Source organism: Panonychus citri, unplaced genomic scaffold (genome assembly GCF_014898815.1).
Source record: "Panonychus citri isolate SS breed McGregor unplaced genomic scaffold, ASM1489881v1 Contig00137, whole genome shotgun sequence".
NCBI classification, from domain to species: domain Eukaryota; kingdom Metazoa; phylum Arthropoda; class Arachnida; order Trombidiformes; family Tetranychidae; genus Panonychus; species Panonychus citri.
This window is the reverse complement of record NW_026515542.1, coordinates 310240-335935: the sequence shown is the minus strand read 5'-3', so window position 1 is coordinate 335935 and position 25696 is coordinate 310240. Positions and strand designations below refer to the sequence as shown.

At 31.6% G+C, this 25696-nt stretch overlaps 1 protein-coding gene across 1 annotated transcript in view; it reads right to left on the bottom strand.

Annotated features, from left to right (window-relative positions):
* LOC128392872 (homeotic protein spalt-major-like) overlaps positions 1-25696 on the bottom strand; it is a 50645-nt gene that overhangs the window by 2793 nt on the left and 22156 nt on the right. The window contains exons 2-3 of the mRNA XM_053352961.1: positions 2824-3447; positions 106-2304 (exon numbers count right to left, since the gene is read on the bottom strand). Of these exons, the coding sequence (XP_053208936.1) occupies positions 106-2304; positions 2824-3447 (2823 nt within the window). The remainder of the gene's footprint in view (positions 1-105; positions 2305-2823; positions 3448-25696) is intronic.

Genomic DNA, 25696 nt, shown 5'->3' with positions numbered 1-25696 from the left:
AATTAGTTAATTGTTGACTTGATAAAATGGTTATTAGTTAGAAAAGAAGATGAAAAAAAAGACTAACCTATTAGTCTAATTAGATTTGTTTTTTTCTATACTTACTTGAATTACTATTTTGATTGCAACTATTTCCGGTCAAGGAATTTGAATGTTGGGATGTGTTGAATGATGCAAGTGATGAAGTGTAAAGCCCTGGGGGTAGATCACGACATTTATGTGTCATCATGTGTTGTTTCATGTTACCTTTAGTTGAGAATCCCCTTGAACATATTGAACATTTAAAGGGTCGCTCTTTGGTGTGAGATCGATAATGAATCTCAAGGGCTGAGTTACAGGCGAAAGTTTTGAAACAAATTTGACAAGTTGTATTGGGACGACCGGTGGGGAATTGCAGGCCAGCAAATGGTGAGTTAAATAATCTTGAAGCTGCTATTCCACCCGCCGTTGCAAGAGCGGCAGCAGCAGCCGCAACTGGAGCTCCATTTGAGCCAGATTTAGATGAGCCCGCTCCAGGTGAGAGTGGTGATTTAGCTGCTAAAGCTTGAGCTGCTGCTGTGGCTACAGCGGCAACTGCAGCAGCGGCAGCGGAAGATGAGGAAGCACCTAAAGGAAGGGAGTTTGGTGTTGATGAATTTAAATTTCGTTGGTGTTGTAAATGGTGAAGTCCTAAAGCTAGTGGATGTGAGGGTGATATTGATGAGGGGGAGGGTGATGGTGTCCGAGCTGAGGAAAGTGAAGGTGATGATCGAGGTGAATCTGGCCTTCGACTGCTTCCACCTCTCTCCGAACCATTTCTAGGAGTTAAATCTAAAGCACCGCTGGTTGATGATGCAGAGGGAGGATTAGGCATTAATGCCTCTTCCATTGGGCAAGGTGTTGACCCACGATCGGCACCATTGTCTTCAAGGGTTGATGAAGATCCCGAATTTGAAACTGTTGTTGTATTTGGAGGGGTCACATTGTGACGAGAAGGTGAAGATCGGTGAGATGATGAGCGTAAATTATGATGATGAGAGTGCTGATTATAATTTGAAAGTGCTAAAGGTGAAGGTGCAAGTGATGATGATGGTGATACTGAACGAATGGATGATGAAGATGACGGAGATGATCGAGGTGATCGTGGTGATCGAGGCGAGGAAGAAGACAATGTTGGTAAACGTAATCCTAACGCATTAACTGGATTCATACCGAAAGCAGCAGCAGCGGCCGCCGCAGCAGCCGCAGCAGCAGCCGCTGAGACACCAGATGATGACGATGAACCATTTCGTGGGGTCAAGTCAAGAGCACCACCAACGGCGGAAGATGAGTTTGCCAATGATAGAATCATATCTTTCATTGGTAAATAATGATTACCCGTTACTCCGGAAGCAGCAGCCGCCGCTGCTGCCGCTGCCGCTGCTGCTGCAGCGGGAGACATTAAAGGTGAACGATGATGATGAGAATGATGATGATGAAAAGAAGGAGGTAACACCGGAGAACCACCATCAACCCCACCACCACCACCTCCCCCTGGACCTTCACCACCGGAAACTCGGGAAGATCCACTTCGATTAACTTCAGAGGCAAGTAAATGAACGGGATGTAAACGAATGTGCTGTTGTAGTACCAATGCATTAGTGAACTGTTTGTGACACACTGGACATTGATGAAGCACTCGAAGCGGAGGTTTAACCCGATGAACTCCCATGTGGGTCTTAAGGTTACCCTTGGTGGTGAAAGCGCGATCACAAATTTTACACTTGAAGGGTCGCTCACCAGTGTGGGTCCGATAGTGCATTTGAAGAGCCGATTTACAGGAAAGTACTCGGTGACAGATTACACATTCATTTGGATCACTTAATTTATGTTCAATGTTATCAACTAATTGTTGTAATTTATGAGTTTCAGATGCTTTTTGTATCTCCATTAAACTTTCCCATGAGTTATCAGCACTTCCAGGTTTGGGTAATAAATCTTGATAAAAGTTTGGATCCGGTGCAGCGGCTCCTGGTGTATCTGTTGGTGCTAAACTGCCACTTGGTGTTGTCGAGAGCGGCGGAGGTGTTGACGGAGAGGCCGACCCAGCGGTGGTAATTGTTGAAGTGTTGTTATTATTATTGTTGGGTGTAGTGGTTGTGGTGGTTGTTGTTGTTGACAGCGAAAGACCTGAAGGTGTTGTAATTGTTGAATGATTTGATGTTGATGAATTTAAATCGGGTGTTGATGTTTTGGGTGGTTGATTGGAGGAGGAATGGTGATGATGATCATCATTATTATCATCATCATCTTCTTCATTATCATTATCTTCATCATCATCGGTAACTATTGGCTGTGGTGGAGGTGGTGTTGAGGTATTATTATTGGAGGTTGAGCCAACTGATGCTCGAGATGATAAAATTGTGTCATTGTTGTTGATGTTGTTGTTGTTGTTGTTGTTGTTGGTAGTGATGTTGGCTAGGGTGGTTGTCGTTGTGTTGTTGAGGTGAAGTCCAGCAACGGTTAGATTTGCCGTTGTCGGGGTAAAGGGTCCGAATGGTGTAAGACCAAGGGTGGAGAACATGCCCCCAGGGAAGAAGGATGCAAAACTTGGAGGTAGAAAAGGGTTTGAAGGTGGGGTCGCTGTCGAACCGGTTGATGAGGTTGTCGGTAGTTTAGAGGTTGTTGGTGTTGATGCGGTTGCAGAAGGGTTTAGTAAACCACTGAATGATAATCGATGAAGTGGTTGTAAGGGATGATGATGATTATTATTGTTGTTGTTGCTATGGTTATTGTGATGATGAGGATCAGATGATTCATCATCAGATGAGAATGGATCTAAGTTCATTTTACTCAGATGATTACCACCATTGGTTGATGAGCACATTGATTCATCTTCCTCTGCAAATTCATCACCCACTTTACTATTATTATTGCCATGAGATTGACCATTGTTAGCACCATGATGAGAGGTTCCATCATTGGTTTTCTCATCTTCTCCCTCGGAATCACCATGGGAAAGTCTAAGGTATTTATCGGTGTGTCTTTCAGCGTGAACTTTAAGATTACCCTTGGTGGAGAAACGGTTACCACAAACTTTACATTTGAAAGGTTTTTCTCCGGTATGTGAACGAATGTGTATCTGTAGGGCTGAATCGGAGCCGAAAGCTTTACCACAGAATCGACAACGATGCCGATAATTGGAATCACTTTCTTTACCATCTTTACGAAATTTGAGAAAATCGGCTCCCTCCAGGTCACTTAGACCGTTCATTAGAAATGAACTTCCCTGCATAGTGTTTTGAAGAGCCTGTTCGGTGGTTCGTTGTAGTAGCTCCAAAGTGTTTGGTCCACTTGGTGAGGGTGGAGGTGGAATGTCACTTGGACCCAGAGGAATAGTTTTACTAATTTTATCATTTGAATTCTCATCTAAACCATTGCCAATGGAGGAAGATGCAACTGTCAACTGATCCAAGGGTGAATCTGACACTGAATAAACAGAAGAAAAATAAAATTTGATTTTCATTATAATGACCAAATTAACGAAATATTGACAGAGAAAAAAAATATTCTATTGTAATTTAAATTGAATCATATTTCATTAATTTCGTTTTTTTGACAATTCGGACAAAAGATATATAATCATGATCATTTATCATCCATCATCAAAGTTGTAATATTGATTTTGTAACTAATGATGATGATAATTGGCACCTTCAGATATGTAGGCGTTGAGTTACCTGTGAGTATTGATCATCATTAACCTGAAGATGATGATGATGATAATCTCAATAGTTATTGACTGAAAAACTCATCAAATGACAAATTTTCGTGGGAATAGCGATGAAAATGATAGAGAAAAAGAGGAAGACAGAGAGAGAGAGAGAGAGAGAGAGTAATTTTTTCATCTTCTCTTCTAATTCATGACAAGAAAAAATTGTATCCATAGAGTTCCAATGACCAGCAACAATCATCTTCATCTTCATCATCAACCATATGCCGATAAAAGATCAAAGATAATTAGTGTCATCACCTCCTCATCATCCTTACTCCTCCTACTCGCATCATCACCAAGAGGAAGTGACAATTTTTTTTCTTCTTTTTCGAAAAAGAGAAAACCATAAATTCCGTTTTTCTAACTCTCTCAAAGTCCTTCAATTAATTAAACAATTGACACAGATAAAACATCATCAAGATGAAGATAAATCCAACATGTCCAATGGACAAATAGACAGAAGAAAAAAAAACAATACCTTGCCACCCGTAGTTCCTATGTAATTTCATCAAATTGAACAACCAAGGAAGATGAAGATAAAGATGATGACAAGAAGAGAGAGAGAGAGAGCAACAACAACAACAAAATTAAAGGTAACTTTTTACCTTGGAACGAATAATGAAAATGAAAAAAAAAATTCTTTTCTAAGTGTAACCAATATTGTACTTTTTTCCGGTTTACTGGATACTTATGATCTATGGATTGACTCGGATCTGAACTTCATTTATCATGTGATAAGAAAAACATTGTTTCTATTGTTATGAAGGTGAAAAAGAAGAAGAAAAAAAATCAAAGTTATTACAGGTAGATAATAATTTCTGTAATCCATTATTAAACTTTATCTTCAGTCTGTTGATTACTATCAATGAGTTTTATCACTGAATCTCAAAGTTTTTGTAATAGTAAAAATGATTTTACTATTACAAAAATTGTAAATAAAACTTTTCCACTACAAACAGAGTCTCAAAGAAAATGATGAAACTAAAATTCATTCTGATTCATTTTCACTGAATCGTTTATCTTTTATATATATATATAAATTATATCATTATTATCATGTAGTTGACTCTCGATTGGTTGAATATTTTCATGAAGATAGTGATGATGATGATTAGGATATTATGTGATTATCATTATTGGGGTGGGTTAATATTTTATCCTTGGTGTTTCATGGTGAATGTTTTGATTCAATTCTGTTGGGAGTGATAACTTTTACTTTCAGATAATAGTAAAAGTTGACGTTTGCAATAATATTTTGAGAGGGTGGAAAATGGCATATGTATGGTGGTGATGGTGGTGGTGGGAAATATTTATCCTATTGAAAATTGTATTACATGGAGTGGACCTTATGAAAGTGGATGATGCTGAGGAAGAGGATGAAGATGAGGATGAGGATGAAGATGGGAAAAGCTTTGAAAATGATGAAACAAAAGTCATATATTTTCATTACTATTGTCACAAAATGATGATAATGATGATGACTATCTTTTTATATCTGAAAAGCATATAAGAACAGAGAGAGATAAGTTTTCTCTTTCTTTTATCATCATCATTTTTATCTATCATCATCATCAGATAATATTATTATCAGAGATGATGATGATGATATAAAATTTTCCTGATTTGTGAGTAACACTTACAATAAAATCATTAACAATCATGTTCAATATCAATCGATTATAAATCAAAACATAGTGAAAAAGATGATAAAACTTATCATCTTCATCATCTGATCAACACCAACATCATCTTGAACCATTTTGCTGTGAATCATTTCAAAAGATAATTTGTAACTTGATGGGTAAAAATAATGATGATAAAAATGTAATAAAATAATGGATCAGATTAGGGATGAAGATAATCAGATGATGAAGATGAAAAGGCTTAAAGATGAAGAAAAAAATCAGAGGACGAGAGAGAGAGAGAGAGAGAGAAAGATGATCTTGATGGTGATGAAGAAATAAATTATATTTAACTCATGTTGACTTATATGGTTTCCAGTGAGAGATGAGGATAAAAGATGATGAAGATAAGAAAGAAAGGAAAAATGATAAGTAAGAGAGCGAGAGAAAGAGAGAGATGAAAGTACAAAGATGACGGTCATCTCATAATGAGAAATAAATTGAATGGATGAAGATAAAGATGATAAGTGATGAAGAGGTTAAAGAGATACCTCGTCCATCATCTTACTTGTCCATCGCTTTTGTCATCTAATATAATAATAGTTAAGATTCCCTTTTGTTGTATATTGGTCAAAGTTTCATCTTTATTTTCACTTTCCCCCCTAAAGTCCAGTTGAAAGATGATGATGACAATAATATAACATATAAAAATGATCATCATCGTAAGTAATACATGATAATCATCATTATCATCATCAAGAATAACAATAATAACAAAAATTGACGGACAATTTGGTTTCAAGGATGAAAATGGACATAGTGACACATACAACTGGGGAAGAAGGAGAGAGAGAGAAAGGAAAAGAGGAGCTGAATCAATCTCTCTTGAGATGTAACATCAAAAGTATCTTCAAAGACTTTATTGACACATAGATATACTCTTGACCATTGACCATTTTCCTTGTTGATATAATTTTTTGCTTTGTTTTGGGTCAGAGAGAGAGAGAGAGAGAGAGAGAGAGAGATAAATGTGTTAATAAGAGGATGAAATGGTGAAGCAGTGGAGGAAGAGGAAGCTTAAATGGTGATGAGAGGATGCTAAGGATGAAATGGATTTTAACAAATTGATATTCATTCATAGACACTGGTAGTTTGATATAAGGGAAATTAGAGGTTAAGAGAGATGATGGAGAGAGAGCCATAGCAAGAAAGAGAGAAGACTAATGAAAGAGATGATAAATAAGAGTTAATAATGATAATGATAAGGAAAATGAGAGAGAGAAAGAGGATTAGGTTAAGTTTAGAGTATCAAGTTGATGGTTTATGTAAAATAAGGTCAAAATGATAGTAAATGAAGTTCAATCTCTCACTGTTTATATTTACTCATTTTTTTTATCAATATCATGATGATGAAGATGAAGAGGAGGATGAAGATGAATGAAAGAGGTATGAGTAAGATTAGTGGGGTAATTTTAATGATCTTCCAGAAAAATAATAGAGCAAATAAATTAAGGGTAAAAGTTTAATACAAAAATGATTATAATTAACTAGTGTCTTCCTCTTTCTCTCTCCATCCTCATCTTTTCTATTTCCTTTTCGCTTCCTCGATGTTTACAGTGCATTTTATTATTCTCTCTCTCTCTCTCTCTCTCTCTCTCTCTCTCTCTATCGATTCCCTTGTTTATCATCACTGAATTATCCTTATCACGTTGATCTTTATTCCTCTAGTTCATTATCATTGTTGCTATTTGTTTCCTCTCTTTCTCTCTTTCTCTTATTCATCATCATTTTATCATTTTCTCCATCATTATTACTAATTCTTATGTTAATATCCTGATTTCAATCTTGATTAATTAAATAGAATCCAAAGAAGACCTTTAGAAAATTATTTCCTTTTCCGGTTTTGCCCTTTCAATTGGTGATCAGTGATGACAAAAGATAAACAAGTGAGAGTAGTAATAACCATCTAATTGAATGATCAAAATGTTACATAATAAAAAGAGATGACAATTAAAATTATTAATCAACTTTGCGAAAATTAAATTTTGATTTTTTGACAAAAAGCGAAACAAAAAATTTGATTAAAATTCATCATTCTGATTATCACCATGATTACAGTTCAATTGACATGATCATAATGAAAAAGTGTCTTCATCATCACTGAAGTTGAAGAAACTTTTTTTTTTAGTTTTGCTTTTTTCTCAAATTTTGAAATTCAATTGAATTGAAATGGAAAAAGTGTAAAAATTAATTCTAAATGATAATTAATCAGAAAACCAATAATATTAATGGAATTGAATGTCGATATAATTTAATTTCTATCTCTGATTCAATTCAGTAATGAGCTTAACAAGGGAGCAGAAAAAAAAAGTTCAATTTGATTCAACTTTTTGCTGAAAGTTATCAAAGTAATAATATCATGATGATGATGATTAGAGTTGGGAAAAAGCAATTAAATGTTATCATGAAAACAAAAGGGTTTCAAATTCAAAGGGAGGAGTTAATTTGCCTGAAAAAACTGAGGAGGAGATAAAATGATGATGATGGAGAGGGTGAAGACCATGATGATGATGATAATGAAGATGAGGATGATTTATTCAATGAATTCTTCAAAGATAGATAGATAGAGAGAGAGAGAGAGAGAGAGAGAGAGAGAAAAACTAGAAAAGCAAGAAAATTGAAAGTAATTTAAATTTAATCGAGTTGCCTGGGAGTTAACCATGGATCGATACTCATGAGGTTTTTTTTCATCATCTTCATGTAGATGATGATGAAGATAAACATGGAAATGAGCTTTATCATCCTTATCATCATCTTTATAAATGGTTAATACATTCATACTATTCAGCTTAAGCCTTTTTTTCATATTTCTCACTGACACCTCCCTTCATCATTTCTGAGCATGATGATGGAAAAGTATGAAAATGATAATGATGATGATGATAAAAGATGATGATAATGATAACCAGGCCTATAAAATGATAATATCAACAGCGCATCGTCAAAAGCATAATCATAATTCAATAACATCAACACAACTTGTAACCTCAATAACAACAACGACGAGAGAGAGAGAGAGAAAATCTCCTCCTTACTAATCATCTCCATCTCCATCTTCATCATTATCATCTTCCTGTTAAGAGCATCTTTATCATCCTCACCCTCATCATCATCATCATCTTGCTCATTTCTACCAAAAGTACCTAAGTCAATATTGTCTAATAACAACCTTGTAATACTTGAGAAGAAGATGAGAAAAGAGAGAGAAAAAGAAAGAGAAAAAAGATTTTTCTTTTTCTATCTTCATCTATCATCATCTCTCATCTCTCATCATAAGCTGCTTATGCTTTTTCATATCTTTCAAACTCCTCCCAAACACTATAACAACCTTTCAAAGATGATTTATCTCCCCAATCTCTACAGGGTGTCTTACCTTGGCTCTACCTATTTTCCTTTACATATTTTCATATTTTATTATTATTATGAGGAAAGTTTTCTGCTCACCCTAATATTTCATTGGTTGGATTCACCTATTGACTAGAAACCTTAAAACTATTGGTCAACAGCATTTAAATATGATAAATCAAATGAGGCTCTTGAATATCAGTGATATTCAGGTTTGAAGAGGAAAAAAAAAGATGATGACAAATATTTGATCTCTCATCAAGATTATCGTAAGGATAGTGGATTATGCTCATGGTGGATTAACTCTGATTTGATTATGTATTTTGTTGCTCAATTCTTGAGGTTTTCTTTTACTTTTGGAAATATTTTTCATGAGAAAAACATTAACATTTGTACTTAGACTTATAATGATTAAAGATGATTGAAAAATCATCTTCATCTTAACTTTTACCTCCTCATCTTTTCACATGCAACCGCATCAGTTGGTGGTAATGAGAGAGAACCTTTTTTTTATCATCCTCATCCTCATCTTCATGCATTTTTCATTTCTGGTAATGATGATGAAAATTGTTCCTTCCACTTTACAATATTTACCACCCTCTCTCCTCTCTCTCTCTCTCATATTAATGCATCTTAATTTTCCTATCAGAGTAATAAATGCAAAGGAGGAAGATAAAATGATGATGATGATGATGATAAAAGATTAAATTAAAGTTAATTTATCAGTTAAAACCTCAAACCCATAAAACAATCAATATCAATGTAAAATAAGCGGTAAATTTAAAAATGAATGTAATTAAAATCTCATCATCTCTCCCCCTTTTTACCTGTTGTGTTACCTGGTGAGTATTTTGTTGTTATTATTTTTTTACGTTTCATCAAAAGGTGTGAGTAACTCATTTTCTGGTTAACTGATTAGCATCGCTCTGACAGTGAGAAGATAAAAGAGAGAGAGAGAGAGAGAAAGAGAGAGAGAAGGGAAAATGATGATGATGATAATCAGGTAAGAAAAAAAAATAATTACATCAAAATATAATCAGTAGCAAATGTAATTTACAATATACATAAAAAACAGGTAACCAAATTAAATTGCAATTTCAATGCAAACTTTTTAAGCGATTAGTTTTTTTTTATTTTTTTACCTTTTTTTTGGTTTACCTGGTGGAAAAACAATTCAATGTAATATTTCAAAATGTATTTAAAGTTGATGATGATGAGAGATGAAGATGAGGCTGATGATGATATGAATCTTTTTATTATATGATTTAAGTCATGATGATGAGAGGGAGATGTTTGTTGTCAGAGCTGTAATAGTTTCTGCTCCCGACGAATTTTTCATCTTCTTTCTCTTCATCATTTTCTTGGAGATGAAGAGGATCTTTTTCATTCTCTCACCTTATCTCTCGGTCAAGGGCTCGTAAATCATCCAGAGAGAGAGAGAGAGAGAGAGAGAGAGAGAGAGAGAGAGAGAGAGCTTCTTTAATTCACTTTGTAGAATTTTCTTGTTCTCTCTCACTTTAGCTTCTTATGAAGCTCATCATCATCATCTTCCACCTTGAAATTTTCAGCCTTCTTAGAGTGAGAGTGAAGCGGAGAAATTGAAGATTCAGGGATAAACATGATTCTGTTCATTAACTAAAAATTCATTTCTCACATCATCCCTTTTTCATCATCATTTCTTCATCCTTCTGAAAGATGATGATAGAAAATTCAAAAAGTAAGAAAAGAAAGAGAAAATTACCTGTACTATGTTAACCACAAATCATTTGCCTTTCAAGTTACAGTCAAGATGAAGAAGAAAAGATCAGCCAAAAGAATTTTTTCTTCTCTTCTTCATCTTCATCTTCAATCTTAGGTGAACTTATCTTCTCTCTCTTTCTCTCTCATTTTTCTTCTTCTTCTTCTTCTTTCCAATTGGAAGATAATCTTTCAGAAAATGATTTTTGATTGGAGAACAAAATTCTGCGCATTTATAAGTAATATCATCTTCATCTTACCCTTAATCTATTCGTATTTTAAATCATCACTAATCCACCGTAAATCTATCATACTCATAATCGTATTCAACTTCAGAATAAAAAATAACAAGAAAAATAAAAGTTCTGATTATTAGGAACATACAATCACTCGAGTGGTCATTTTATCACTGACCTTAAACATTATTTGTCTTATCATAATTCAGGTCAAGGTGATGAAGGTGAAAGGTGGATGAGTGAGTGAGAGAGAGAGAGAGAGAGAAAGTGAGATTATCACTTAATAAATTGAACGTTAATTGTTAATCATAATCTCATCATCATCTATCAAGGTGATTAACAAAGTTAATTAAACAGTTATCAAAATTGTCAAATAAATAACGCTTTTGTTTTGATTGCATAAATCAATGGATATCCAAAGCTAATTTAAATTGTCAAGCTAAATGAAAATATTAACAACAATTAAAGCTTAATCAACATGAGATACACTTGGAGAAATGAAAATTTTTCAATGTAATTAAATTAAAACTTTACTGATTCAAAATTGTGATATAACCTGTAATGTTTATCATCAGTGAATTTAATCATTAATTTACCTTGATCATTATCATTATGATCATCATTTAAATTGCAATTAAAACAAATCAAAAACCACGAAAAATTTAAATCTAATAAGTTTTAACTGTTTAAATTAAAATTTGTATTAATAATCAAACTGAGCAGTTAAAACTGATTGTTTGATAATAATTAAAGTAAGCAATTAAAAAGTTAATTAGTTGGAAACAGAAAAATGATCCAAGGTGATTGATTGATTTGATTAATAATCGATACGAAATATAAGTTATTAATAATGTGATGAGAATGAGAAGATTGAAATTTTTTTCTTCTTCTTTTCCATGAAAAATCATCGATTCGAAAATGTTGATGATGATGATATGAAGAAGCAGAAGAAGAGAAAAAAAGTTCTACAATAAGAACAAAAAGCTGAAGAAAAAAGTTCTAAAGTTTATCGAAGTCGAACCGAATGAAAGAGAAAGAGAGAGAGAGAGAGAGAGAGAGAGAGAGAGAGAGGTAAGAAGTGTAACTGAAGAAAAGAAAAAAAGAAAAGAAAATAATAAATAAGGTAAACAATGGATGATGATGGAGGTGGAAGATAGATGATAAAATGGGAGCAAAAAGTAAGATGATGAAGATGAGTTGGGATGATAAACAAGAGTAAAGTGAAAATGACAAGCTATTTATGGATCGAGATGAGAAAGGTAAGAAAATAAAGTCGAATAAGAAAAATTTTCCCTGAAAAGAAAACTTTTTTTTCCTTCTCTATTACCTGATGAAGATGGAGATGAAGATGAAAAAGTTATTATGAATTGGAATGAATCATCTTGAGAGAGAGAGAGAGAGAGAGAGATAAGAATAAAAAGAAAGGGAAGTTTAAGAGCGATCGAAACGATATCGATAATGTTAGAGAACGAAAATTCAATAATATTTTACTTTTCTCAAGATTTCAAACTTTTTTTTCTTTCTCTCTCTCTCTTTTCTTGTTCGTCTTTTCTCCCATGTTTATCATCATCTTCATCACCATTGTGACCAGATTTTTATCAGAACTTTTTTTTTGTTATCATAATATAAACATTAAACTTTTCACCATGTTCAGGGTTCATGACATCTTTCAGAATCGGATGAAGGGAAACATTAACATTTCGAATATAATGAAATATTTTTTCATCAGAATTTTTCCTCCTTCTGTTATAAGATATATTTTTTTCCTTCTTCATTCTCGTAACTCATTATTATTCAGAACTTTTTCAGATCTCTCTGTTCACAGACAAGAAAAAAAGTTCGACACAATAATATTCCATAGAATTTTCTTGTTATCATGATTCCTTTTCCATCTAAATGGATATTTATGTTCCTCCTTTTTTTCAATTTACCTTATAAATATATATACATTTTTGTTCCATGTTCCTACTGAGCATCAACCCTGAAACTCATGGTGAATGGTTATTATGATAATATTGAGGAGAGAACTTTATGGAATAGCCAAAGAAAGCAAATTCTAGAGAGGAAGAAAAAAATGAACCAAGAAAATGGAAAACGAGTAAGAGGATGAAGATGAAGATAAAGGCGGAAGAAAAATGTTTCTAAATTCTTGTCATGAAAAACTGTTACCATCATAACTATAAACATGTAGGAATATAATATTTATATACAGAGGAAGAAAAGTTCATGCTCAGTGTTGAAAGAGAGAGAGAGAGAAATAGATGAGAATTATATCATTATCATCATAAGAATTCATAGTAAGAAAAACATTCTTTTCTGAATAAAATTCCTGCAAGGCTTATTTTCACCATGATAAATATAATCATCATGATAATAACCATTAACATATAGAAAAAGTATATTAGCCTGAAATTATTATCATTCTGAATTCTGAGATAGAATAGGATAAAAAAAGAAAAATTTAATTTAACATTCGATTCTGATGAATGAACAATTTTCCACCATGATGATGATGATGATGATCAACTTATCCCCCCATTCCCTATGGAAGAAATTATCTTATTATGAAGAAAAAAAGAAAAAGAGAAAAAAAAATTTTCTCTCTTAGTTTTTCTTCTCGATTATCGAATTACTTTCTTATTATTATATTAAGATTTCATCATCAGATTATCATCATCGCCATGATGATAAAGATAACGACAATTTCGAGCTCAATTAATATGATATGATGACCGAAATGAATTCTCATGGAAAGATATAAATAACTATCAAGTTTATTGTTTTTTCTTCTTCTTCTATTCTCAATCAAGATTCCTAAATGAATATATAACATATTTATCTTAGAGTTTTCCTTTTTTTTTGTTTCGTTCATCATCTTTCATGATAATATTCAGATGAACTCCCATGATGATAATAAATATTCATTCCATGAATGAGACCAGAGAACTCATATAAAAACAATAACCAGAATATTCAACAATAAGTTATTCAAATCATCATCATCTTCATGTTTTCTTTTACTTTTTTCATTGTTTTTCCTCTTCATTGATTCAGTTTTTATGGTCATCTGAATATAATATCAACTCAACATGAATTATTATTAACATGATTATGTTTATATAATAGTTTCATGAAATCCATGAGGTACAATATCATCATCATGGTCACTTATGCCCAACCTAATCTATTAAATATATATTATAATAATAATATTACATTTTCTAACTTATCTTAATCTATTTTTGTGTTAATTCAATTTTCAATTATTAATGAATCGCCATGAAGATTATGATTATTACTATTATCCATTATATTCAGTTAAGGTTTCATATTATTCAAATGTAATCCATTTTTCATGATGATCATCATCATAGAAATTCATAGTTTCTTTTTTTCTCCATGAAACATTTACTCAAGTAATTCTGGAGATGAACATGATATCTTACATGTAGATAAAATTACAGAGTTCACGATGATGAAAATTCAGTATAACTTGAGAATTCATATCTTTCACCTTAATCTTTTTACACGCAGAATCTGATTCTATATTATTATTATTCTGATTCTGATCATGATGGAATTTTTTTTCTTCTCCATCTTCTAAGAGAATTAACAAAAAAGTAGTTCTCTTCCTCTTTGTGAATTATAATATCACCATGATGATAATCATCATTTTCATCTTGAGATAATGAGTTTCTGTTCAACAAGACATTGATAAAGGCTCATAGAGAACAGGGGAAAAGTTCTGATGCTCAGAAAAAAAAGTTTTTCTTCATTACTTTATGGCGGAAATGATGAACTCCTTTTAATGAGGATGAAGATGAAGATGATGATATGTATCGTTATTAGATAATGACAAGTATCTTATTATTGTTTCAGTCTATTAAACTCATCATTGAATACGATGAATTACAATCTGAATCTCTCTCTCTCTCTCTCTCTCTCTCTCTCTCTTCACTACTTCATCCAGAATAGAAACTGAAAACTTAATTTCAAGATAATTTTATCCATTATTCAAATTGTCGATTATAAAGTGAAATGAAAAAACAACATGATATAGATGATAATGATTATCTTCCTCCTCCTCCTCCTCATCATCATCATCATCATCATTTACCCTGTTACTCCTTAAACTATTCATTTAAATATTCAAATTATTATAATGATAATGATGATGATCATCAAGGTATCAACATCAATTTCATCTGAAATTTTTTATCAGCATGATGATGAGGAGGGAAAACAAAAAATGCTCAATTCCAGTAGCAGTTGTATTATTATTAAACTTAAATGATTATCCTCATCATCATCATCACCATGATAATGATTGAGAGTGTGGTGGTGGTGATGTTGGTGGGTATCATCACTTACGATAAATACAGTAGCTATTGAAGAGGTGAAAAAAAGTTCTCACTTTTTTGCTCCATGGAAAAAAAAACAGTAGCATTGTTATCGTCATCATCATGTAGATAATAATCAAGTTTAACATCATTATAATCATTATATTCAACTGATTATCATGATAATAACAATAAATACTGTTAAAAGTGATTACAAGCTTTTTTACCTGATGGTTGGTGCTTGTTATTGGTGCTACCGGATAATTGCATGAGATATATAAACAGAACCTGAATAAGGTGTTGGTTCTGGTGATAACTTTTACCACCATCATCATCAAGACAAACACTCACACTTACTACTTGGTGTTTGATTAAGATGATGATAAAGTTGATTCAATTTTTTTTCTTCATCAAAGGAAAAAAAAACTAAATCATAAAGCAACAGTAAACCCAGAAATATGTGTACATACACACAACTATTGAGATTCATTGGGATGAAGATGAAAAAAAAAATTCAACAACATGAAACAAACAGGATACTTGTTGGTGAATATAAATATCGTCATGATTATCATGAGCACCACCATCATTATATTATATATGAGATGCACAACAAACAAGATAAATAATAGAGGAAATAATTGCAAGAGATGAAGCAAAAAAAAAAGAATTGCAAACAATTCAAACAACGAAGTGAGTGAAAAAAAAAGTAGGAGGAGAAGATGAGGAAAAAAAATAATCTTTTCTTAAGTAATAATAACAATAATCATAATGATAACTACCTGTCCGCTTACCTGTTTGTCTGAACTTTTTTTTCATCTCTTTTCAATCCACCCACTCCTAGCATTTACCATGAACACGACAAGGTATTAACTTCAGGGGATAGACTTACACATTGATAGATACACACACTCACACACAGTGTAATACAATGAACATAATGATGATGAAGATACTTTTTTTTGCCACTTCTTTTTCATCTTTTATCTTCATCCTCCTCTTCTTGGCATCATCACTAAATTTGCTCACTAAAAGATATCATATTATTATACTTAATATCTTTTACCATTGAAAATTTTATTTCAACTGCAAATGTTTCTCAATCCAAGTTAAAAAAATGTAGTTAAACTTAATGGGCATAAGATAAGATGATAATGATGATGATGATGATGATGATGAAGATGAAGATTCTGGGATGCAGATTAAGGTAAATCTTATGTATTATAATGGTTCAAATTTTGTCTCAAATATTTGAATCCATTTCATATGATTATTAAAACGGTTATCATCATAATCACTGTAGTGATACAAACGCATCATCATCATCATCATCATTAGATTCATATTATCATCATGATTATTATTATCTTCATATGGAGTTTGAATTGTAGATTTTGGGGAAAAAATCTCTCTCTCAGTTATGATTTTATTCTGGAAATTTTCATCATCATCATGAAGATTAACTTACAAATGATTTAGATTAATCTTAATCCGGATAAATATACTTCAAGTATTACAATTGTTACTTTGATTGTTTTTATCTTCATCTATTTCTAGTTTTTGATTATATTTGAATAAATTTATTGATTTCAAGTCAAAAGCCTTGAGGCTTTTCTGAAGTTTTATTATTACTGATCATTGGAAATTGAATCCAACAATTGAGTAAATATAATTTAAATTGATTACCTGATGATTGATTTAATTACAATAATATTAACATGATAATCAAATGAAAGGTTTTAAACCTTGAGTTTGAGAAAGTGTTTGATTATCAACAAATACAATCAACTTTTTTTTTCGGTTAATCATAATCAACTTTTCTGATATCCTAATGATTTATTGGATTGATTAATGATTAGTTAATTGTTGATATTAAAACCAGTTGTATCTTGGTTATGTTGATAATAATTATCTTCTGGTATCTTTGAGTCTTTGGTTTCCAGGAAGATGATGATGATGATGATGATAAACCTAATCTGCATAAATAAACATGAGAAACCAGAAGATGATAATTATCATGATGACGATGATGATGAATGAATCAATCATCAAAATAAATAGTAATTGAGAGAGAGAGAGAGATATTATCATCAATGATAACTTGAATCATCATCATTTTAAAATGATAATATTAGTTGATTGATTAAAATGATTGGGAACCCGGAAAATTAATGAAAATCAATTTAATTGAGTAAACTAAATTGAATCTGTTTGTATGATTATCTCATGAATGCATTTACTTTGTGTTTACAATTAACAGCAATTAAAATTTGTACGCGAAAAATTAGTTAATCATTTCAGTTGGAAATTGAAAAATTAAGTTAATCAAAATGTTTACCATTAAATTGAATAGAGAAAGTAAAAAAAAACTCTTTCTAATTGTAATCATTGATTGTTGCCAATCAGGTTATAAACTTTCACTTTACTCACTCTGATAATCATCACTAATTATTAACAATTAACTGTCGCAATTAAAATTAAAATTCATTATTATTTAGAACTTTTTTTTCTTTACCTCTCTTGTTTCTGATTCAATTTTTAAATCAGAATTGAATTGAAGTTCATCGAAATTGAATTTAAAGTAAATGATCAATATTATCAATTTGGAAAGAAAAAGAAGAACAAAAAGTTAATCACAATTAAGGTTGAAACGATGAACAATTAACTTTCACCGAATTTACTTTTCTCAATTGTTAACTCTCTCTCTCTCTCTCTCTCTCTCTCTCTCTCTCTCTCTCTCTCTCTCTCTCTCTCTCTCTCTCTCTCTCTAATGCTCTGGTTGTTGTTTTTACCTAGATTCAAGTTACAATTACTCTTAATCATCATCATCATGGTTAACTTGATAATCTTTAATAATAATAACATAATATAATAACCATGGTGGTAACCAGGGTAAGTTCAGTCTCATTTCAAAAGGTATTCAGTTGAAATGTGTGTATATGAACATGAAACAGTCCAAATTGAATCGGAATTCATATTATCTGTTGGTTGATATGAGGAAGTTTAGTTTTTTTTGTTTCTGTCGTTGTTGTTGTTTCCTTTTCTAATAAATGATTAACATGATGATCAACTCAGGGTTAATCATTGGAAACTCAATCATGATAAAGAAATTAATTTAATTCTCTTTTCATTTTGTTTCCTATGTTTATTATTATCAACAAATTCCAATGATTATAAAGATAATTGTTGTCATTGATGAGGATGAAAGTTGAGACTTTTTTTTATATCTTGAATAATTTTTGGTCTGAATTTCATTTTTCTTTGGGTGTTTCTGAGAGATTCTGATGTTGACTGAGCAATGAACTCATGGAGATTATGTTCATGATTGAATTCCATATCTTTGGATATCAATTAGAAGTTTTTTCTTGCAATTTCATTTACATTTTCATCAAATTTCTTGAGTGAACTTTTGTAATGTTAATGGATGAAGCTAAAACTCAGGATGATGATGGAGAAGAAAAAATCTTAAATACTTGAAAAAGGAGAGTGTGACTCTTTATATTCACATAGAGTTCTTGATGATGATGAGGACGATGGAGAGAGATGATGGCTTCTAGTCGGGGGAGATAAGATGATGATGAAAGTGAGACCAGAGAGAAGATAACTTAGCATTCTTTCTGATTAATTCTTATTCTTTTTCTACCTTATCATCATTTTTATCTCTACTTTTTTCTCTTTCTTTCTTCTTAAATGTCTTTCTTTGTCATCATCATCATCTTTTCACCTCTTTCTCCAAGTTTATTTTGGTTCTCTTTCACTGTTGATTATGATGATGGAGATGATGAAGGAAGAAGAGGAAATGACAAAGTGAGGAAAGAGTGGATTCTAGTTGTTATTGTTACATGGTGAAGATGAGAAAATACAAAGTTATCTCTCTCTCTCTCTCTCTCTCTGGCTGATGATAATTTAATAATGAAAAAAGAGGAAAAAAATGAAGACAATGTTTTCCTCTGAATAAATAAAGTTATCCTTTCATATAAGCATATTATTATTTTATCCTCATCCTCATCATCATCATCAACCTAGTTTAACTTGACTCGTTATGAGTTATGAATACATGATAAACATGATAAAGTTAATTAGGGAATGAAATGAATTTCAAAAAATGAGCCAACAAAATATTTCCCTTTGTTGATTTCATTTCAATCTTATTATCCTAATCCTAATCTTAATCTTAATCTAAGCAAAAATTTCATCTGAAAATGATAAATTCATTAGTCAATGATGAAGATGATGAAGATAAACAGAAATAAACAGAATTATAAATATGATGTAATAAAAAAAGTGACTAAATAATAAATGGAGAGTAGTTATTGTTACCAAATGACCTGAGCTTGTTGACCTCTTGTTATAAATCAAATGGATGCTTAGTCAAGGTTAACAAATCCAATATGGATACAGAAAGTTTGTATAATATAAATTTGATATATCACATGGAAGATGAGGTTGAAGGTGAGGGTGGAGATGAATGAGGAGAAAGATGAGTAGAATGGAAGATAAACAGAGAGAGAGAGAGAGAGAGAGAGAGAGAGAGAGAGAGCGATAGTATGTTACTAGATTTTTCTCTCGTCTTCCTTTTCTTTATCATCTATTGTCTAGGGTGAATGAAAAGAGGATAGAAGACAAATTAAACACTCTATGGATGAATCGAGATTGAATCTCCCATGGGTAACATTCATTGTCTTTTTTACAGTTATCAAAAAATTACTAACCTTCTTGCTCCTCATCTTACTCCACCTTAACCTCCTACCCTAACCCACCAGTGGGTTTCAATTCATATTTAATTTTTTTTCTTTCTCTATTCTTCATGTATAACATATCAACATAAACTAATATGATAATAATTCACTCCTCATATTAACCTTATATTGTATTATCAAAAAGAGAGTAGACAATTTGATCATCATTGTTGACCCTTTACCCTTCAAATAAAGTCAATAATGTTTAATTCTTATAATAAATATGAATTATTGTCAAACAAGTTAAATTATCATAACAATCAGGACAATTTACATATTAGACAATTATCATGACAATGGATTTTGATGCAACAAGAAAAAAGATCAAAATGATATTAGAAATTTTTTAATTCAATTTTTGCGCCAAAAGAAAAGTTCTGATTTGATTCTTTCTCCCTGATTGCTATAACTTTCCACCCTGTACCCAGCTCTCTCTCTCTCTCTCTCTCTCTCTCTCTCTCTTTCTCTAATGACTTTGCTTGCTTTTTATCAACAATCTGATTTGAAATTGGTTCTAATCGAGAGCTAAGAGAGAAAGTTGAAAAACTTTCACCTTATTATTTCCGTTTGAATGACGAAACAATATTGACCATTATATTGACCGTTAAGATGATGATAAAAAGATGAAGATGAAAATGATGATGATTAAATCTCATAAAAAGAAGGAAAAAGTTTTCTCTCCCTCTCTCTCTCTTTCATCTTTCTCTTCATCATCAATAGAGACATTATTTATTATCAATGCACTACAATATAATTCACCATCAATTCATGATTGAATGAAACTTTCATCTTCTTACTTCCTGAGATTTTCCTCTCTCTCTCTCATCTTCCTAATAATTTTTTGTTTGTTTGTCCAAACTCTAAATCTTGGACATCATCATCATCATTGCATCATCTCTAGAGGGTTGTTATGTATTTACTGAGAGAGAGAGAGAGAAGATGACCAAGATGATGATAAAAATTGTATCTTTGGTATTATTTTTTTATGACTCTAAATATGACTCTAATTGGAGTGTTTGTCTTAACAAGGAAAACAAAGACTCTCATCTTCCTTGTCTTCATCATCATCATCACAAATCAAAGTTACCAAGAGACGATTTCTCATCATTTTTCATCCTCATCCTCATCTTTATCTTCATCTCTTTTCATTGTTGTTGGTTTTACTATTAATACAATAATAATATCAGAACTTTCAACCTTCGTATTCAATAATTTTCAGAGATTTTCCTTTTACCCTCAAATCCTCAAATTGTATCTTCTTTTCATCCTCTTGTCTCATCTGATAGTTTCTGGCCAGTTTCAGGTTTCATCATCTTTTATCATCATTATCATCAATTAATTTACTATTTGATAATATAAATCAATTTTCAATGATTACAATTAAATCTGATCAATAAATAAAAAAAAACATCAAAAATATAAAAAAAAAGATACTAAATCTCATTGAAAAGTTATTGGTTATTGGTCATTAAATTTTAAAGCAATTTAATTAAGATGATAATGATGATAATCAAGGATGATTAAAGGATGATAATATATTTAAATTGTAATAATTTAAATTTGGAATCATCAATGGACAATAAAATGTAAATTGTAATTTTTGCCTTCAAATCAACAACGTAAATGCAAATTGTTAGCAAAGTGAAAATCTCAAATTGTTATCATTAAAAAAAGATAAATATTATTATCATCTTATTGCAGTTATCATCATCATGATCATCATCATCATCTGATAAAATGAACAACAATTAACATTTAATATTCATTGTCATTCCAAGTGACTGGTGAAAATGTGAAAGGAGCAAAATTTGAACCCAGGAATTTATATTATCATTATCACTCAACGAGATTGAACATGAAAAGTTATCATAATAACAGTAACCCTATCAATGAACATTGATTATTATTATTATTATTTTTGTATAACATTTGAAGACAATTAACATTCATTGTGAATATGTAATGATAACAATAATAATGATGATGATGATGATGATAATCGGTGACACATTGAATACCTTGCATAACTTGTAGCATGAAACATTATTACCATACAAGAATATTGTATATTATATTTATTCATTGTTCAGCATTGTGACTGGTAAATTTTCATACCAATGCTACAAAAAGTGTTATATGTTTGTTTCCATAGGAATGAACATTGAGAAGAGGTGATGATGATGATGATGATAAGAATGATAATGAGAGAGTCTAAGTTGTCCAGGGAAACGGATGAGAGAGTAACATTGAAAATATTTTGATAAAAATGACGATGATCAACATGATGATGGAAGAAAATTATTCTTTTCGCTATTTTGACCCTTTTTCCATATATGATATTTATCATCTTCATCATCTTTACATATTGTGATTTCTCTCTCTCTCTCATCTGCCTGGTTGTTGTTGTTGTTTTTCATGTTTCCGGTTCACTTGTCTTTCTCGCTCGCTCTTCCTCATCCTCATAATCATCTTCATCATCTTCCCTCAATGAGTAATAATAATAACAAAACGAGAGAGAAACTTTTTTTCTCCATCAACTTTATCACTATTACTACTTAATGAGAGAGTATATGGAAGGGTAAGATTGAGAGAGAAAGAGTGAGAGTAGGAGACTATGGATGATGAAGGTACTGTTGATGGTGTTGGCAATGGTGATGATGATGGTAGTGATGATGTTTTTATTGTGCTTTTCTATGGGTTTTTTCACTTCTCGTCAGTTGAGTCTACCGTGAAAATTATGAGCCTTCAGTTGTAAAAATATTTTCACCCTTAACCTTTTTTGCTTCATCCTTCATCTTCATCATTATCATCTTTATCTCTTTCTTTTTCTCTCTCTCTCTCTCCCTATCTTTCATTCATTAGTTTTTACACTACTCTGAGAGTGGATTGAGAAAGGAGTGGAAAAGCAAAAATTCATTCGATCATCAATTTCAAAAAGATTCCAATAAATTCAAGAATCTCATCCATCACCTTCTAAATTCAATCTTTTTGGTCCACGAATAAAATTTTTTCCTCATCAATGAACCAACTTTCACCATGATGATGATAATGATGATGATCATCACAAAAATAAGCAAATTGATACAGAATTTACTTTCTCTCAATGAACAACCAGATTACTTGAATCTGACATAATATATGATAACGGTAAAAGATATGGAGATTAAGATGATGATGGAAAAGATGAGAATGGATGAATAAGCTAAGTGAAAGAATATTGACAAAGAGAGAGAGAGAGAGAGAGAGAGAGAGAGAGAGAGAGAGATGAGACTGAAAAGAAAATAATATTTAGACAGAAGAAGAGGAAAAGGAAAGGATGAAGAAACAAAAACTGCACAAGATTTTCATCTTCATCTAACATATACAATATTGGTAATAAATGATCATCAAGTTACATGAAGATGTCGATGATGATAATAAACCAACTATGAAAGCTAAAGGTAAGAAAGGAAAGAGGAAAAAAGCAATTACTTTGGGTGACAAATATTATTATTTACTATTAAGGTTACTACCAGTTATCATTCACATCATCATCATCAGCCTCAATGTTTAAGGTCAATAAATATCACTTTTCACTTTTAATATGGTTCCTCATCTTTTCCGTTTCCGGCAATAAAAGACGATAACAGCTAGTTAAATATACATGAACATTTATATGCATTGGAGAGAGAGAGAGAGAGACAGGAGATGGGGCATAGAGAATGATAATAGAGTCTATTGAATTATCAATGAATAAAATGATTAAAGGGAGGAGGGAAATAAATGATGAGGGAGGAAGATGAGGTGGTGGTAATAGTGGAGTATGATGATGATGATGGAGATGTTGATAAGAGTAAAAGAGTAAAATCTTTGCAGAAAAGGAAGGAAAATGAAATAAACATTGAAGTAAATACATAAGTTATTCTTGTCTTCTCACTCTCAGTCATTCATAGTGTATTTCCCATTATCATCATCATCATGATGATTATTATTTTTATCTTCATCTTCGAAGTGTATTATTGTTATTATTAGAATTAGAACTAAGGAAATAATTCGATAATCTTCAATTTCTGTTCAAGACTAAATGGATAACTGGACTTTTGTGATATGAATAATATGAAAGGGAAACAGAAAGAGAAAGAAATCAAAATGATGATGATGATGATGAGGGAGAGGGAGAGCAAAGGGAAACTTTGATTATGAGTGTGAGGATAATAAATAATAATGCTTGATGATGATGATGATGTTGGTCAAAAAAGTGGAAACTCAGTGATGACCTTAACTTGTGAATTCTGTGATTGTGGTCAAAAGCATGTTGACATTTAGGGATGTTAAGGATGAGAGTTTCAAGATGATTATGAAGATGAAAGAATTATCTCATCAACTTGAAGACTAAAGGCATCTAAATATCATCATCTGCATCATTATCATCATCAGAAGTAATTTCATCATCTTTCCATGCAAAAGAACTGGAAGAGAATGGAAAGAAAAGAGAGAAAAGGGAGAATAAGAAAAAAAAAGTTTTCTTTTTTTCTCTCTGATGTCCTTTCATCTTGATCACTTTTCATCTTTTTCTATCCATAAATGGAATCTATTCTTTACTCCCCATCCCTCCTCCACCCACTTCACTCGATGCATGTCACTTAATTCAGATAAATCGCCTTCATCGTGAAAAACATGATAAAAAAAATCGAGAAAAGAAAAAAAAACTTATATTTATAATTCTGTTCTTGTTGACATAATCTTAACTTTCTCTCTCTCTCTCATCCATGGTGCTTGTGGTGGGTGGTAATATGGTATCCATTTCATCTTGCAGTATCAATTTGGATGATTATGATGATGCTTTTTTCTTGCAACATCCTCTTCATCATCATCACCATGAAAACTTATCCATCTCAAGTTGAGAATCCATTTCAAGTGAATCATTTCAATGAGTTTTGCTTTTTAAGTGATTGCCTGATAACTATTATTAATATTGTTCATATTATTATTATTGTTATTGTAACAAGTCAAAATGATGACGATGATGATGATGATAAGGATGATAAGGATGATGTCAAGTGGGTAAAAATGTATATATACAATTGAAAGGATGTAGATAAGAGATGATAATGAGAGAGAGAGATGCATTCAAATTGACAAAAAGAAATGATTGTAAAAAAAAAGTAACTCAATTTCATCCTCATCAGAATCAACAATGATTTAAATGGTGACATAAATTGTTACACTTTTGACAAATAACTTAATCATGATATGAATAATTGTTCATATGAATCAAATGAATATCACCTTCTCAATATAATGAAATTGGCTTCGGTGATTTTTATTATTATTTAACACCAAGTTTATTTAAGATGAAGATATTTACTATTAAAATGATGATACGAATGAGGATTAAAACGATGATAATGATGATGAAAATTAATGAGCTAAATAGTATAATAGATATGGAATAGGTATAAACATGATAATTTTTTTTCTCTCTCTTCTAAAATGAAATATCCTATTTAATTCAAGTAAACTAGATTTATGATACAATAAATTTAAGATCCCATCAATTTTTTACAGGCTTATAAGTTCACTTGCTGAGGTTGGATGAGAGAGAGAGAGAGAGAGAGAGAGAGTCATCATCATCATCTTCATCTTCATCTTCATCTTCATCTCTCTCTTTCTTTCACTCTCTGTTCCAACTCTGAGGCTTCCAAATACCACTAAACCAACTTATTTAGGTTTCTTTTCAGCTCTCTCGCTTTCTCGCTCTCTTATTAGAAAGAGAATGAGAAGGCTCTTTATCATCAATATCATCTCTCTCCATCATCTTCATCCTCATCTTGCAATTTAAGAAAAAAAAACTCGTTAAACAACCCAAAAAATAACCAAACCAGGTAAGAACCAAAACAACAAC